At 36.7% G+C, this 15675-nt stretch overlaps 1 protein-coding gene across 1 annotated transcript in view; it reads right to left on the bottom strand.

Annotated features, from left to right (window-relative positions):
- Positions 1–447: 447 nt before the first annotated feature.
- Positions 448–15675, bottom strand: part of ANKRD10 (ankyrin repeat domain 10) — a 28142-nt gene continuing 12914 nt past the window's right edge. Inside the window, exons 4-6 of the mRNA XM_075200018.1 lie at positions 12400–12638; positions 7317–7412; positions 448–3123 (exon numbers count right to left, since the gene is read on the bottom strand). Of these exons, the coding sequence (XP_075056119.1) occupies positions 2681–3123; positions 7317–7412; positions 12400–12638 (778 nt within the window). The 3' untranslated portion in view covers positions 448–2680. The remainder of the gene's footprint in view (positions 3124–7316; positions 7413–12399; positions 12639–15675) is intronic.

A 15675-nucleotide genomic window follows, 5' to 3' on the forward strand; every position in this document is an offset into this window, starting at 1 on the left:
CGTTAAAATTTAACAATGGTTGAGAATAAACCCATGAGAAAGCACTTGTCCAATATTTAATGCACTATTCCAGGGTTTCCCAAACCCAGTCCTCAGGGCTTCCTAACAGTGCAGGTTTTCCGGATCACATGTGACATAGTTAGGACCACCTGTGGATCTGTTACAATGTGTCATTCAGTAATGAATACACCTGTGGTCCAGCAAGGAGATATGGAAAACCTGCACTGTTCGGGAGCCTTGAGGACTGGGTTTGGGAAACCCTGCACTATTCTGATAGATTGCTGCTGAAAAGACACCAGATAAATGTGAACGAGCCCATTAAGCAGTGTGTAGATAAATCTAAATCTATGATTGATGTTTTCGCAAACTTGTCTGCCTGACATTTTCACTGCTGCACAGAAGATAAGACATCATAATAACATATCAGAAATCATGCAAAACAAAGTATTAATGCATTAACAGGTTTTATTTTTTTTAAAAAACAAAAATGTTAGGGCACATGCATTCCCTTTATGATGTTGAGCTGGAAAAACTGAAGAAAAATAAGAAAGTCAAACAGATCATGTCAGTTTTCAAACAAAAATGCTTGTGCCACTAACTCAGTGAGGACAGTACAGCAAACATATCTGCTAATAAAAGGAAAAGCAAGCTACATTTCATAGTTCTACTTGAACATGCTGGAACAGGAGTTTGGTTACAGAATTTACTAAACATAATTCAGTCAATGAACATGTAATTTTCTGCGTCAGACAGAATTATTTACGCCTGGATTTATGGTTGTATTCTGGTCACCAAACAAGTTCAAGTACAAATTGTAGCATAAGCATCAGTCACTCAAATATCAGTATGCATTAAATCTGATAGCTGCTCAATCCTGGCACTGAGAAAGTGGCAAAATCAGCTGTAACAAAGCAACAAATATTGATACATTGATAGAACACATTAATACAAAAAGCAATGATTTAAAGCTTGAAACAAAAGCCAAAAAAAACACACAGAAGCCAAAACAAATTATATCCAAAAACAATGAAATGACCTCCATGTTTTATTTGTTTTTTTTTATCCTTTAAAAAAAACAAAGCAAAAAAAAAAAACCCAAGAAAGAAAATATGCCATGCAGTCATAGATAACTCTGAACTACTGTTATAAACACATTACATTACTATCAGTTCTGGAAGTACGAGTTCAGACTATTATGCTGTAATTAAAACAATTGCATTACATAATCTGTAACCCCCCAATATCCCTTACGTTAACACAGCATTGCCAAGAATACATCAGACTACCTTGTTTAACTGTGACAGCAGAAAAGGGGGAAAAAATAAAATAAAAAAATATTAACTAAACATGAAAAGGACCCTTTATTTTCTTTTAAGTAAAAAGAAAAAAAACAACCTATAATAATATATACATAGAGACCATTTCTACCTTTTGCGCTGAGATTTTTTAATTAAATTTGCCTCCATATAACAGCAAACAATGGATGTTTCCACTCTGGGGAACCCACCTTTAAACAGAGGGCCAGCGTGCTCAAAGTCATGCACATTTTCTACACAGCAATGCAGCAAGCTAAATGAGCACTCTGCAAAAAAAAAAAAAAAGTAACAGCCCTATAGTGGAGCTGTGGATGGACTTACCTCTCCAGTATTTAGGAGCTACAGCAGACCACAATTATGTAAATATGGGGGCATATTCATGAAAGCTCCACTAAATGTGAGCTTGTCCTTTAAACAAAAGGTGGCATTTAAGTTTACCTTGAGCAGAAGGTAATATATACACTACTCATTATAGCGCAGTCTAACAGTATGCACCGGACATAGGCACATAATAGTTGAAGAAGGATATTAACATCTATTACAAAAATACACTTGAACAAAAACATATTTAAACCACCTGTATTAATATTTTGCATAGCAATTCTAAAAAAAAAAAATAAAAAAAAATACATGACAAAAAAAATAAAATATTGAAACGCCAAAAGGCTAATGCCATTTTTGTAACATATACTGGTTATGATTTAACTGGTTATTTACCAAGGAGAACGTACCACCTCAATCTTCTTTATATTTGCTACATTAAAGTCTGCATCTTGCTCCAATTTAAATGTTTCAGTGGCATCATGTATCACTCAATATCACTGGGTATAAACTATTTTTTTTTTAATGCACACTCTTCGTAATAGCAGTAGTAGGTATAGGGACACTAGAAGCAATTGTTTCTATGGTCATACTCATTAACATGCATTTTTCCAGCATTAAAAACAATTAGTAAACAAATGCAATTAACACCAGTGGTTAAGAGGCTTTAGGAAATACGCTGTACAATAAAAAATGTTACAGAAGTGGATTTAGCCTTTCAATGTTGAAATTGCCTTCTTTAAACCCGCCTATATTTGCTCAAATTGCAGGAATCAAAGTGTCCCTATTAGCTGTCCATTACTAAACTTATTACATATATTTTCTACAAAAAAAAATAATCAATTAACATATTAAAATGTACAAAAGTCATTTTCCCATGTGAAGCTGTAAGTAACAAAAAGTGGCACAAAAAAAAAAAAAGACTCCACAAATTTGAAGGAGATATTTACCCTTAATAGGAACAGCTATTTTGTGATATGTTCCAATACAAGGCCTTAAATTTAAATTTTACTATGGAAAAAGAATATCTTAGAGAAGCAGTCTCAGAATCCCTGATATTGGTGAAGTGTGCTTATGAATGCACTTTTATACCTATGCTCAACATTTACCGAATCACAATGATCTATAAGACTACTGAATTCAGGTAAGCTTTCAGCAGAATCACCAAACCCATGGTAATATCCATACTGCAACACATCAGCAACCCCCTCACCCCAGGATGGCCTAGGTGTCACACAACTACTAGGACTTCCATTAGCATGCAAAGAGCCACATCCTTGGGAAGTTACAGCTTCCATCTTATTTTCAGTAAAAGTCCCATGCCCAACAGAGCTCTCTTTGTTCCCATTTGTGATTGTGACAATGCTGAATCCTTCGGATGACAGAAGGCACTTGGCAGGACTTGTTTCCATTTCACCGAGAAGGGCAATGTGTCCATTACTTGATTGTCCATTTGTTAACGTACTGTGCGTGCTACCATTCATATCTGCATTAAGAAACAAACCTGTCACAAATCTTGAGAAGTTTGATAGAAAATCATGTGTGCAAACATTACATATAAAACCCGATGTTTCATTCAATTTCCTACAGAATATTGCATTACAATTGTCTGCTTTGTGCATACTGAAAGCCTGCTCTTCACTGCAACTGAGAACTGGGTCATATACATAAGCTCCACAAGTAACAAACTATCTAGATTTACTTTAATATAATGAATTAGAGGAACTCAACTACCAATGCAAAAAAACTCCTAACAATTTTTTTTTATAAATAAATAAATGTAGTTTTGGGTGGAGCACAAGGTACAATCAGATCCTTATTACCTGTTACTCTCCTGGAGCAAACGCGTTTCCACTTCCTGTATGGACAGTGTTGTTGCCCCCACCCCAACCAACCTACTATTCACCTAAAGGTGAAGTTTACAGGAGATGGGCAATCACAACTACTTGGCTTATTTCACAAAGGAGGTCGGCGCGGGATCATTAAAACCATTAGCAACTCACGGAGTAGATAAGCGCTTGTTTGTTTCTAACTCTTTGTACTCCACCCAAAATGACATTTTTTACTTTAGTGAGACATTTATGAAAACTACAGGAAAATGTATAAATGGAAAGTGTTGCCCAAAGCAACCAGCTACCTGTAGAACAAATTATAAATATTTCTCAGTTTTCTCTCATTACATTGTAACCCTCACTAAGGGGCATATTCAATTGTCGGCAGAAACGCTGAAAATCTCGCGCTCCGTGCACTATTACTGTTATTACGGTAATAGTGTGCGGAAAAACCGTTATTACGGTAGTTTTCTCGCTGGATTTCGCAGCTAACTATTACCAAACAACGGTAGTAATTTTAACACGGCGAAGATTCCGGACAATTGAATATGCCCCTAAAAGTCTGGTATGTTTGTTTTATTTGAATCCCTCTCTATAATGCCAGTTATGCCCTATAGTGACAGTAAAGAGGGAGCAAAATTTACCACCGTAAGCATACCCAAAACATATTACTTTGTTGTTCAACCACATGCAGGAAACTTATTTTAGCAAGATTTACAACACAATTTTCTGCACCTTTAAATAGATGTATGAGTAGCTTTATTTAGAATACACTACCAAAATGGTTCATGCCTTTTTAATCACCTCTTTATGTTAAGATTATAGGTAAATGATTTTTAGTTTCAGGAAAAGATTGGAATACAACAAATGAGTATAAGTATATAAGTCACAAAGGCACTTTTCACTACATTTCAAGTCTAAATCAATCAAGTGACATAACTAATTTTTAGGAGAAAAATTAAAAGAATCTCACATAAGTGCTTTAAAATCGCTAAAGTGTAGTTTATTTAAAGCAGTGTCCAGATTGTCAAAACAGAGCATTTTAAGCTCTCTTTATAAGCTGCAATAATTAAAAACACTGCACTTTACCAGCTGAGATAGAAACGCTTTAAAATTTGGCATGAGTGCTTCTAAAACTGGAAAATTGCTAGTGTTCAAAGCATCTGTGTGACACCACCCTAATGTACTGGATAAACAATTTCTGACTTCATCACTTCAGTGTTCAAAAAGAAAACTTGTAGACAGATATTAGAAGTCACCTTTGATTTCCGTGACCTGTATAAAAGCATTCTGTTAACAGCAACGTTCATTTATATGGTTATAGTATTCCTTGGTATAAATACATGTTATAGTAGAGAGGCGATTTGCCATATAAATATCAATGACCAAAAAAAGGTTCCTGAATATGGTTAAGACAAAGTACTCTGAGAATATAATACACATAAGCACAATTTCTACATCTCTATTTTTGGTGATAGTATTTTTAGGTGACCGTTATTACAAATTGTTGGTATTTTGTGGTTCTTCTTTAAAGAAACCAGAAATATCCCAACTATTGTTTGTATACAAAGAATACATTTGCCCTTCTCACAAACCATGGTGTACATGTTATATAGGGGAAGATAAAGTAAAAATACATGACTGTAACTACAACATTTTCCCATTAAATGGGGGATATTTGACTATATGTGAAAATTCCCTAATATATTTTGTAGCTAACTCTGCCCCTTAAAACGTGACATATAACAGACAGCAATAGGAAATGTAATACCACTGTCTTTTATAAAACACAATTAGTTCATAGTATAATATACTCAGCATAAAGTGTGTTTAGCCAAATCATTAGTAGAGTGTGTGTGTGTGTGTAGTATTTCAGGTTATTGATGAAACACTAGTCAGTTCTTCACTATATTAGATGTGCGAGTACTTCCATCCATTTTGTTTATAGATTGTGTATACACATTAACATGGTTTTAATATTGAACTGTGGTCATACCTCATTTGGTTATGTTTGTTTCAATTCACACATAAAAACATGCACATATATTTTATTTACATTGTTGTTGCCATAGAATATCAAAGGTGTGTACATAATGTCATCTTATTACTTAGCTAAACCAAATATTGATATTTGTACAATAGAAATGATTTACTCTATTATAAAAGCTTTCATGATGTAAAGACTATATTCTCAACAATCTGTTTAACAGAATACAAGTAACTTGACCATAGTAATTAGCATCAAACTATTGTGCTGCAAATTACATTTCAATACTCAGAACTGTAAATGTTTTGATCTGTAAATGTTTCAATATTGAATAAATCAGCATTTCTTTTTCTTTAAAGGCAAATGTTTAGGCTGTTATTGCAATCCTTAGATACAGAGCATTTGTACATTTTATATGACTAAAATGTTGAATCTTCTGTGCCCCTGGCCTTTAAGCGCCATACTCCAGGTAGTCTAAACTAATCTGCCATGATACTATAGCATTTGCTGTATACAACGAAAGGGAACATTAATAACCCATAAATGTGGTAGGTCAGTTATCTTGGATTAGATTCACTCCAGAGGCTACAACTGTTGCTTTTATAGCTGTTAATATCCTGTTGGTATCCATTCTGGGGCATTAAAAAAAAAATCAAAGTCTTAATAGTAGAGTTCCAAATTACGCTACCGTGATGCAATTTATATGTTGAACACTAGGGCAAAAAAATACTCCAGCAACCTGAGAAATATTTAATTCCTTTAAAAGGGCAAGTCACACTTTTTTCTATATGTGGCCTGTCCATATATCGCTTCTGTTACAGACATTCAGCTCACTCAACATTGCCATCTCCAGTAACGGTGACTAGACAATTTTTGCAGAGGTGGGACTGTGTTGGATGGCAGCACCTAAACACCCTGGTGCCACAGCCAGTTACTGTCATGCCACCAACACAATCTTGACACCGTTGTAAGTTCTTCCAGATTCCATGCTTGGAGGGGGCGTCATGTTACTAGTCAGGGAGTTGGATGTGAAGGAGATTCCCTACTACCATTACTACCCCTTAAGAATTAAAAATATAACATGAGACATGAAATAAAATAAAGTCATACAATAGAAAACAGATAAGTGTCTCAGTCTCAATACTTTGATCTTTGTGAGGGAATGGGATGGTTCTAAATTAAGCACAAAATGTTACTTCTGTGCCTTTGCTCCCTTAGTGTTGACCAAGTATTTGCTTTTTGACAGGAACAAAACATCTCAACATACTACAAACTGAAGAGATTTGTAAACGTTTTTAAAGCCAAAACCAGTGCACCCAATAAAAGTTTGGACATGTTTTAATTTAATTCCTTTCATGCCAGTAAGTGTCCAGGGAATATAATCAAATTACAGTTCAATTAAAATAAAAATCCAATTAGTCAGAAAGGTGGGGGGAGGTAATAATAATAATAATAATAATAATAATAATAATAAAATAAAATAGTCACAATAGTTAAGGTCCATTAAGCCAATGGCAAAATGAACACTGCAGAGGTGATCTTTGTTGTACTTTACAAAACAGCGTGTGCTGGATGGGAATGCTCCTTTACCAAGTAAAACACACTGCACCCCAAAGTCTTTATTAAGTGTGGTAACATTTATAAAGCTATGGTACATATCATTTAAGGTTGATATGGTCAACATCAGTTGACACTTGAGACCATTTCAGAAATAAGCATATTGACTGATACATCGGAAAGGTGTTTGTATTGTAGACACCGAGCAAATATTATCATCTGTTGGTCTAACAGATGTGCTCTCCTGAGGTTTCAGATCTTCAATCGTGTTGCAGCATCTGTCAGAAAACTGCCCAATCCCACCTGATATCTCTGAGTGAGTTTCTACATGCATATTCTCAACATCGTCCTCCATCCCTCCAGTCATGTACTCGGCCTGACTCGCAACAAAGATGCCTGCTGTAAAATAGATAAATAAAATCTATTGATTGCAAAACAAACAAAAATAATCCAGTATAATCAACAGGTAAACATTTACTGCAAAAACTACTTGGGCTATGCTGCATTTAGGCACATTCAGACTAGAATATTATCAAGTCAAGAATGATAGTTTTAAAGGGCTTTTTTTTGTTTTGTAAATAAATAAACTAAAAGGGGAAGCAGATCCTGCCTACCCTGGTACAAAATTTATAGTTACCATTAATTCCTTTTCCTAAAAATACTCCATGGCAGCCTTTACAATGGGATGTACCAAACAAATCCAGTAGGGAGGCCTACAAAGAGCAAATTAAACACACATGCAGCAGAACCAAGAATATATTCAGTGGCTGCATGAGAAACATGTTTTCCAAACGTTAAGACATTCAGATAAGGACTAGTGACCAGCTGTTTGTAAAGCTGTTGCTGAGACCTAAGCCCTTCATGTCCAAGATGTTGCTACCGCTCATGTTAAGCGGGCCCTTAGAATCTCTGGCACCTTATGGCCATTCCTCTTGTATGTTAGTATAACTACTTCTCTAATCCATCAAGAAATGGCTTGTTTACAAGGGGCACGCCCTTTCCAAAGTACTGAGGGAATGACACAAAGTTGTTCTGTGCTTCTAAATCCTTCAGTCCTTGATAAATATGGAAATAGTCCTGATTATATCCAACATGTACAATGTTCTCATTTTCATTAAGTTGTGGACAAAAGGATGGCAGCAAAACGTTCTGATTAATGTGGAATGTAAACATAGCAATCAGACGTTTCTGGAAATTGTAGTAAGTACCACGTGATCTTTGCAGACATTCAGAAAGGGATCATTACATCACAGGCCTTTTAGTTCTCCAACCCTGCAGGCAAAAGTTACAGCCACAAGGAAAACCTCTTGCATACAATGGTTCAAAAGGGTGAGACATAGAAGTGTTGAGCACTAAACTTAGGTCCCACGGAGCCACTAAGAACCTAATAGATGGATAAATCCTCTTCACTGCTTTGAAGAAACAAAAAATGAATGTGAAGCAAAGTTGGTATTTTACCTTGTACCAGTAGATTGGGCAAGACCCTTGTTGAATCCTTCCTTAAGGAAGTCAAGGATCTGTAAAATAGTTGTTGTAGTCAGACTGAATTTAGACCCAATACCATGTGTTTCCATGCAATAGAAGAACTCTTTAATAATCTCTTATACAACTGTATTCATCACTGGCTCAATGACTCCCTTCTCTCTGAGCAGCTTCCACTCAATCTCCATTAAAGCTTTAAAAGTAGTTAGGTAACCAAAATCAGCAGACCAAGTGGCCAAAATGGAATGATTGCTATCACTTCTAACTACTTTTTAAATGTTTTTTGGTATGCAAGTGGCTACTGAAAACGAAGGAAAGACATGTCCCAGGTGACATATCTATTCAACCGTCAAAGAGTCTATTGCCTCTGTCTCTGGTGTTTTGTGTAGAGAGAAGAACCTGGGTACCTTTGTATTCTGGTTTGGTGCCTTAATGTCCTCCAGAGGAGGCCCATATTTTTCTATTATCTGGAACACCAACTGTTGTAGAGTCCGCATCGCTGCATGAACTGGTCTCCAACTGATGTAATCAGTTCCTATGTTCTGTTTACCCGAGTGACTTCAGATATTTCTCTATCCAAGACATGATTTTTACCATTCTGCCATCATGTTTCTGCTTCAGTTACCTTCATGGATTTATGAAGGCCACGACTATCTTGTCTGAGAATATTCTGAGGCCTTTCCCTTTTAACAGAATGTTTAAGTGTGGAAATGCCTTCCATACGGTTCTCATTTCTAAGACGTTAATGTGAAGTTTTTTTTCACATTTTGTGCCGTTTGTTCCAGAAGGTGGGTTCCCTAGCTTGTGGAACTGAAGTCTGACATTTTATCCACTTTTAGGGGCATATCCAATTAGGATTCGTGCCCGCGATTATGCGTAGCTGCACAGGTCCGGGTACGCAACATTGCGGATTTCCAATCAGCGATGTTGCGGTACCGTAATGTCACTTTACACGGGCAGACGCGCGTAATTGCGGGCGCAAATCCTAATTGAATATGCCCCTAACAGTGATACTCCTCTTTCCTTTTTGCCACCAACTGAGACCTCTTGGTGTTTCTTGGCAGAGTGATGGTACGATCCAGTAAAATCTATCGGAGATCCCATCTCGAGATTGTTTGGTGAGAAGTTTGAAGTTCATGGGTCCGGAACTGGATCTTGATGCAGCTTTCTTCTGGCAGAGATACCTTGTTTTGCATGGCGTTTATCTGGACCCTGGAAACTTTTTGTTGTGATGGAAAGTGATAACTTTTTTGTCCACAATCCTGCCATGTTATTGCAAAAAAGCATCACTGGAGCGATCATGCAGTCAATAATGTGCTCCGAACTCCCTACCAGAAGGACGTTGCCCAAATAAGACCATTTTATGACTCCTTACTTTCTGAATTCCACCAGAGTGATTTGCAGTTTGATAAAAGTTCTCTGTGATTTTGTCAAGCCAGTGAGCTGAAAGTGTTGACCCATTGCCCCGAACCTTCCAGAGATGAACTGCAACGGGTATATGAAAGTAAAGATTCTGGAGGGCTATGGACATGATAAAATTCCTTACACTGATGGGTATGTTGATAGAACAGATTCCATACGAAAGTGTCTGGCATGGACAAACCTGTTGAGCCTCTAAGTCCAGCACGGAAGGCTGCTGACGATTTTCTGACAAGGAATAAAGACCTGTTTTCTCCTGACCTGAAGGAACAAGGAAAATTGGCTGAGATTTTAAGAAATTATGCAGAATGTTGTGCAAGGCTTCCAAATCTCCTAGGGTTGATGAGTTCTGGACTGGACAAAAAAAAACAAAAAAAAAAACAACTTTCCTCTAGGATAATGATGAAATTTTGCATCTTGTATCCATTTCTTACAATATCCAAAATACACAGATCTGTGACGACTGGGTCCATATCTCTCTGTACTGTGCGATTCTGCCCCTTACTGATATCTGGCAGTGACTAACCTCTCTCTACTAAAGCTAGAAGAGAACTTACCCATTGTAAAGGTTGCCATGGATGATTGGAAATGAAATACATGTTGTTCTATCAAAGCCATACGCTCCTTAATATGGATAGAAATTACCTTTAACTTTTCTACCATTAGAAAGACATGTAAATATACACTACATGAACAAAAGTATTTGGCCACACCTGTTAATTATTGAATTGAGGCATTTCAGTCAGACCTGTAGGCAGATGTGTATAAAATTAAGCACCTAGCCATGCAGTCTCCATTTGCAAACATTTATGATACAAAATTGGGCGTTCTGAAGAGCTCATTGGTACTTGCATTAAGATGGTTTGTGAAATTTCATCCCTGCTGGGTATTGCAGGGTCAACAGTTAGTGATATTATTAGAAAGTGGAAATGTTTAGGAACAACAGCAACTGAGCCACAAAGCGGGAGTCCACGTAAAATCACAGAGCAGGGTCAATGACTGCTAAGGCACATGATGCGCAAAAATCGCCAACACTCTGCTGATTCCATAGCTGAAGATTTCCGAACTTCCAGTGGCATTAATGCAAGCACAAAACTGTACAGTGGGAACTTAATGGAATGGGTTTCCATGGCCGAGCAGCTGCATGCAAGCCTCACTTTACCAAGTCAATGCCAAGCATCGGATGGAGTAGTGTAAAGCACACCGACACTAGACTGTGGAAACGTGTACTGTGGAGTGAAGAATCACTCTTCTCTATTTGGCAGTCACATGGGCGAGTCTGGGTTTGGCGAATCCTGGGAGAATGTTACCTGCCTGACTGCATTATACCAATAGTGAAGTTTGGTGGAGGAGAGATAATGGTATGGGGCTGTTTTTCAGGGTTTTCGGCTAGGCCCCTTATCTCCAGTGAAGGGCAATCTTAATCTTCAGCATGCAAAGTCATTTTGGACAATGCTATGCTTCCAAGTGGAAACAGTTTGGGGAAGGCCCTTTACTAATCCAACATGACTGTGCCCCACTGCACAAAGCAAGGACTGCAAAGACATGGTTTGATGAGTTTGGTGTGGAAGAACTCGACTGAACAGAGCCCTGACCTCAACCCCATCAAACACCTTTAGGATGAATTGGAACAGAGATTGCGAGCCAGGCCTTCTCGTCCAACATCAGTGCCTGACCTCATAAATGCTCTACAGAAAAAATGGGCACAAATTCCCACAGAAACATTCCAACACCTTGCGGATAGCCATCCACGAAGAGTAGAAGGTGTTATCACTGAAAAAGAGTGACAAATTCCATATTAAAGTATATGTATTTGAATACAATGTCATTACAATGTCATTACAGTCCCTGTTGGTGTAATGGTCAAGCGTCCAAATACTTTTGTCCATATTGTGTATATGCCAGATTATCTGCAGTAAAAACATAAGAAATACATGCCAAGCAGTGCACTCTGGAGGGGAAGTGAATTAAAAGTTCTCAAATTACCCAATATTTCAACTCCATCAGGCATGAGAACTATGTGGGTGCAGAGCAAAAAATTGAACAATACATGGTTTATGCTGGGTATAAAGAAAGTTAATTCTGTACTTCTAGTAATGATTCATAGTTGTTACTTTAACAGATGTGTAATGGGTTTCAACCAGGGGTTGATAATGTGCTAAACATAAATCCATATGTCAATTAAATTGCTTTGAGCTTTCTTAGAGTAACAGGAAAAACTTTTACACCTATGATTAAAACACCTCTGTACAAAAACACAGGTGCTGCTGGTTTGTTAACTCTTTATTAATGTTTGTCTTTATGACTGAATGATTTAAAATATTTTTCAAATAATGGATCTCTTTTTATTTACATCACTTACAGACCTGATATACATTTCTTTACTTAGATTCCCTATAGTGGAACCTGTGAACATGAACAAATGCAAGGAGTGTTTCTGTTCTGATTCCTGGAACTTTATACTGTCTCACTGGACATTGCTCACCTTCAGTTCTAAGCTTCTTGAAAGTAGAGGTCTCCAAATCATGGAAGGACCGCTTGCGGCTGTTCGTTACTCCATTAAGATGATTAGAGGAGTTGTCCTGGTGACCTCCATTTAAGGCGCTGCCGCAATAGAAACCATTCAGCCGACTGTTCTGGAGGTTTAGGAGGAATTGTGCACATTCTCGAAAACCCTGGGAGTGTGCAAGGTCAGCCGCTGTCAAGCCACTGGCATTCCTAAAGCTGTGTAACAAAGAACTGAATTAGATACCTCATGTTGCATAGGGCAAGCCCTCAGTGGCTAACTATCTGAAGGCAAAACAATTTAGAATCCTGCTGTAAAGTTTAAAATCTGCTTTGCTTCTGGAGAGGTCCTGCTTTTACTGAATCTACTGATGCCTTTCCAGCAGAAACACAATTGCAACTATATCTAAGTAGAAACTAAACACCACAAACATTTCTAAATCTTTCACATAAATATATATATATATACAAATGATTTGATCTTTTAAGCAAGAACTTATTCCCTAAACTCCTTTAATAACTTTACAAAAATAGATATATCAAATGCTCGAAGTTTCTAAATTTAGCATAAACTCCAGAGCACAAATGCAGAAGTTTACTACACTTAAAATACAATATTTTATAGCATAAAGTAAAAGAGTGATATTGTTTTACATATATATATATAGATTGTCTGTGGCATTTTTCATGTCTCAGCTTTGTTATTTTAAAAAAGCTTTTTTCATCTCTAATGAGGTGGTCTTCATTACAATGGTTACACAAAATCTGCAAATCCCACTGGCTGTGAAAGGAAATAAGTTTTTGATTCAACGCTACCTGCTTTTTAATGTCAATTCATGAGACACTGCAGGATCAAGAAAGGCAACAGGGTTGGGAAATATCTATTTATAATAGACATGTTCACATACTTGAATCCAAGTGGGAAGTAATATCAGCTCAGTGTTATGTTGATGAAGTCAGATACACAAAAGAGAAGACTTAGGAGGTGTAGAAAAGAATAGTTTGCTCGATCACAGAGACAAACAGTTAAATGAAGACGGATTTAGCTTCATGTTCATTAAAAATCAACTGCAAGGAGATATAATCTAAATTGCATAAGTTTTGCTGTTATATAAGAAAGCCTATTGATGTAAAAAAAATACCAGTAAATGGAGGAAAGTAGAGGATTGAACGAAAGCTTGTAAAATAAAGTAAAAAATGTATGCTACAATATGTTTGCACATGTAGCACCAACTGTAAATCTTACAGGATTCCATCAGAAGATATCAGTTGTATGAAGCATTGTTTATTCATATGGTACCTGAAGGGACTAAAGATCTTGTGCATCATATATAAAATACCTTTTTCTCTCCATGTAATTTTGTCCATATTTAACTTTATGACTACATTTCAGCATCAACATGGAGACAGAATATGGGAATAGATAATGTAGTGAATACATTAATGACTGAGGGACTATTTTACCCATTTAGCTCTATCTTTAGATAGATGTCATTCAATTTGTAAACATTAATTGCTTATACATTACTATAAAAAGATGGAAACTATCAAATAATGATAAAGACACAGCTATACTTCATCTTGTTTTTGGAGTTTATGCAAACACCATTTCTTTAATATAAAATGGCAGCATTATGGTAAGAGGGAAAATAAAAACACCCGGGTAACTGAGTGACACCAAGCAGACTTAAAGCATGGTCTTCCATGTTATTTAAAGAACTATTCAAGCTTGGTCATGTTATTAAAAAAATAATAATGAATATGTAGTGCTCTTTTTGCCTGTAATTATGGCAAGCACGGCTGCAAGAGGAAACTTTGAAAGCTGGATGCTTTTAGCATGAGCTTCAGGGACCAATACCGCTGAATTTGTGAACATTTTATGAACAACAATGTTGCCAGCATGGAACTCAGTGGACAAAATACCAGCAAAAAAAAAATGTAACAGTAGGTGAAAAAGCATACTCCAGGATTGTGAAATCCATTAATTAATTCTAAGGTAAAATAAGCAAGCAAGTGCAGCTCGTTAGACTGCAAGTTTCAAAAGGAGCCAGTTTACTTTATATATAAAAAAAAAAAAAAAAAGACGATTTAATGAGAACTTGAGAGCTGGAAATTCCAGTCATGTTGCAGTGCAAAAAACTCATCTCATTTGGCAATGTTTGCAAGTCCAGTGGTGCAAAGAGCACAGGCAATGAAGTAAGGCAATATGGACAGATGAATTATTCTTCATCATAATGGATGAGTGCAAGTGTGGCACCAACCTAAAGAACTCTAGAGCCCAGAGTGCTTGATTATGGTGGTTCCATAATATTGTGTGGTGCATTATCCTGGCATGGTTTATGTGCAGTCATTACCCAAGGAAAGGTCGATCAATACTGCCAAGTAACATCTTCACCCCATGTTGTCCTCCAGGATGACAATGCTCACATCCACATACCACTTGTTCTTGCCCATTCAACTGAGAAGCATCACACTGACATTATCCATATGCTGTGGTCTTCTAATTCACAATCTCTGAACCCAATAAAGTATTCAAAGGATATTGTAGAAGTACGCCTCAGACTGCTTTTTCCACCACCAACCACCATGCATCATGTTCAGTGACTTTCTAGGGAAAGAATGGTGTTGCATCCCTCCCACACAATTATGAACATTGGCAGACACAGCGAATACATGCTGCGTATGGTGTTCCAACACCCTATTTATTGACTTCATAATGTGGTTTCCATTTTTTCACCACTACCTGTATGTGTACAATGAATGCATGGAGAACAAATTGGAATCAAAGTTGGGCAAATGTTTATGCATGAAGCTTCATTTTAAAACTGACTGCATCTAAAGATGTGCACACAAAGAAACATAGGAGCAATGAAAAAAAAAATGAAATTGTACATGTGCTTCTTTTCATGTATATAAAAAAAAAAAAAAAGCCACTGCCATCAAAAAATTTCTCTGGCTACAAATAAAGACTTGTAGAACGATGCTCATCAGTTGAAGTTAAATTATATTCACATGGATAGAAGGGAAAAAGATAAACCTCCTGACAAATTGGGCGATAACTTCTTTATTTTTTGGTTAAAAAAAGGCAGTAAATGCAACCACAGAAGTTTGAGGTATTATTACCAATGTGAACATCAGGTTTTGCTTGGTATAAACTGAAAGCAGACATAAAAGATAAAACATTCCGAGAAAGGCTGGAGCAAAAAAATAAATTTTTGTGACACTGGATGTTAAAGCACAGCATTCATATATCATA

Source organism: Mixophyes fleayi, chromosome 2, assembly GCF_038048845.1.
Source record: "Mixophyes fleayi isolate aMixFle1 chromosome 2, aMixFle1.hap1, whole genome shotgun sequence".
Classification (NCBI taxonomy): domain Eukaryota; kingdom Metazoa; phylum Chordata; class Amphibia; order Anura; family Limnodynastidae; genus Mixophyes; species Mixophyes fleayi.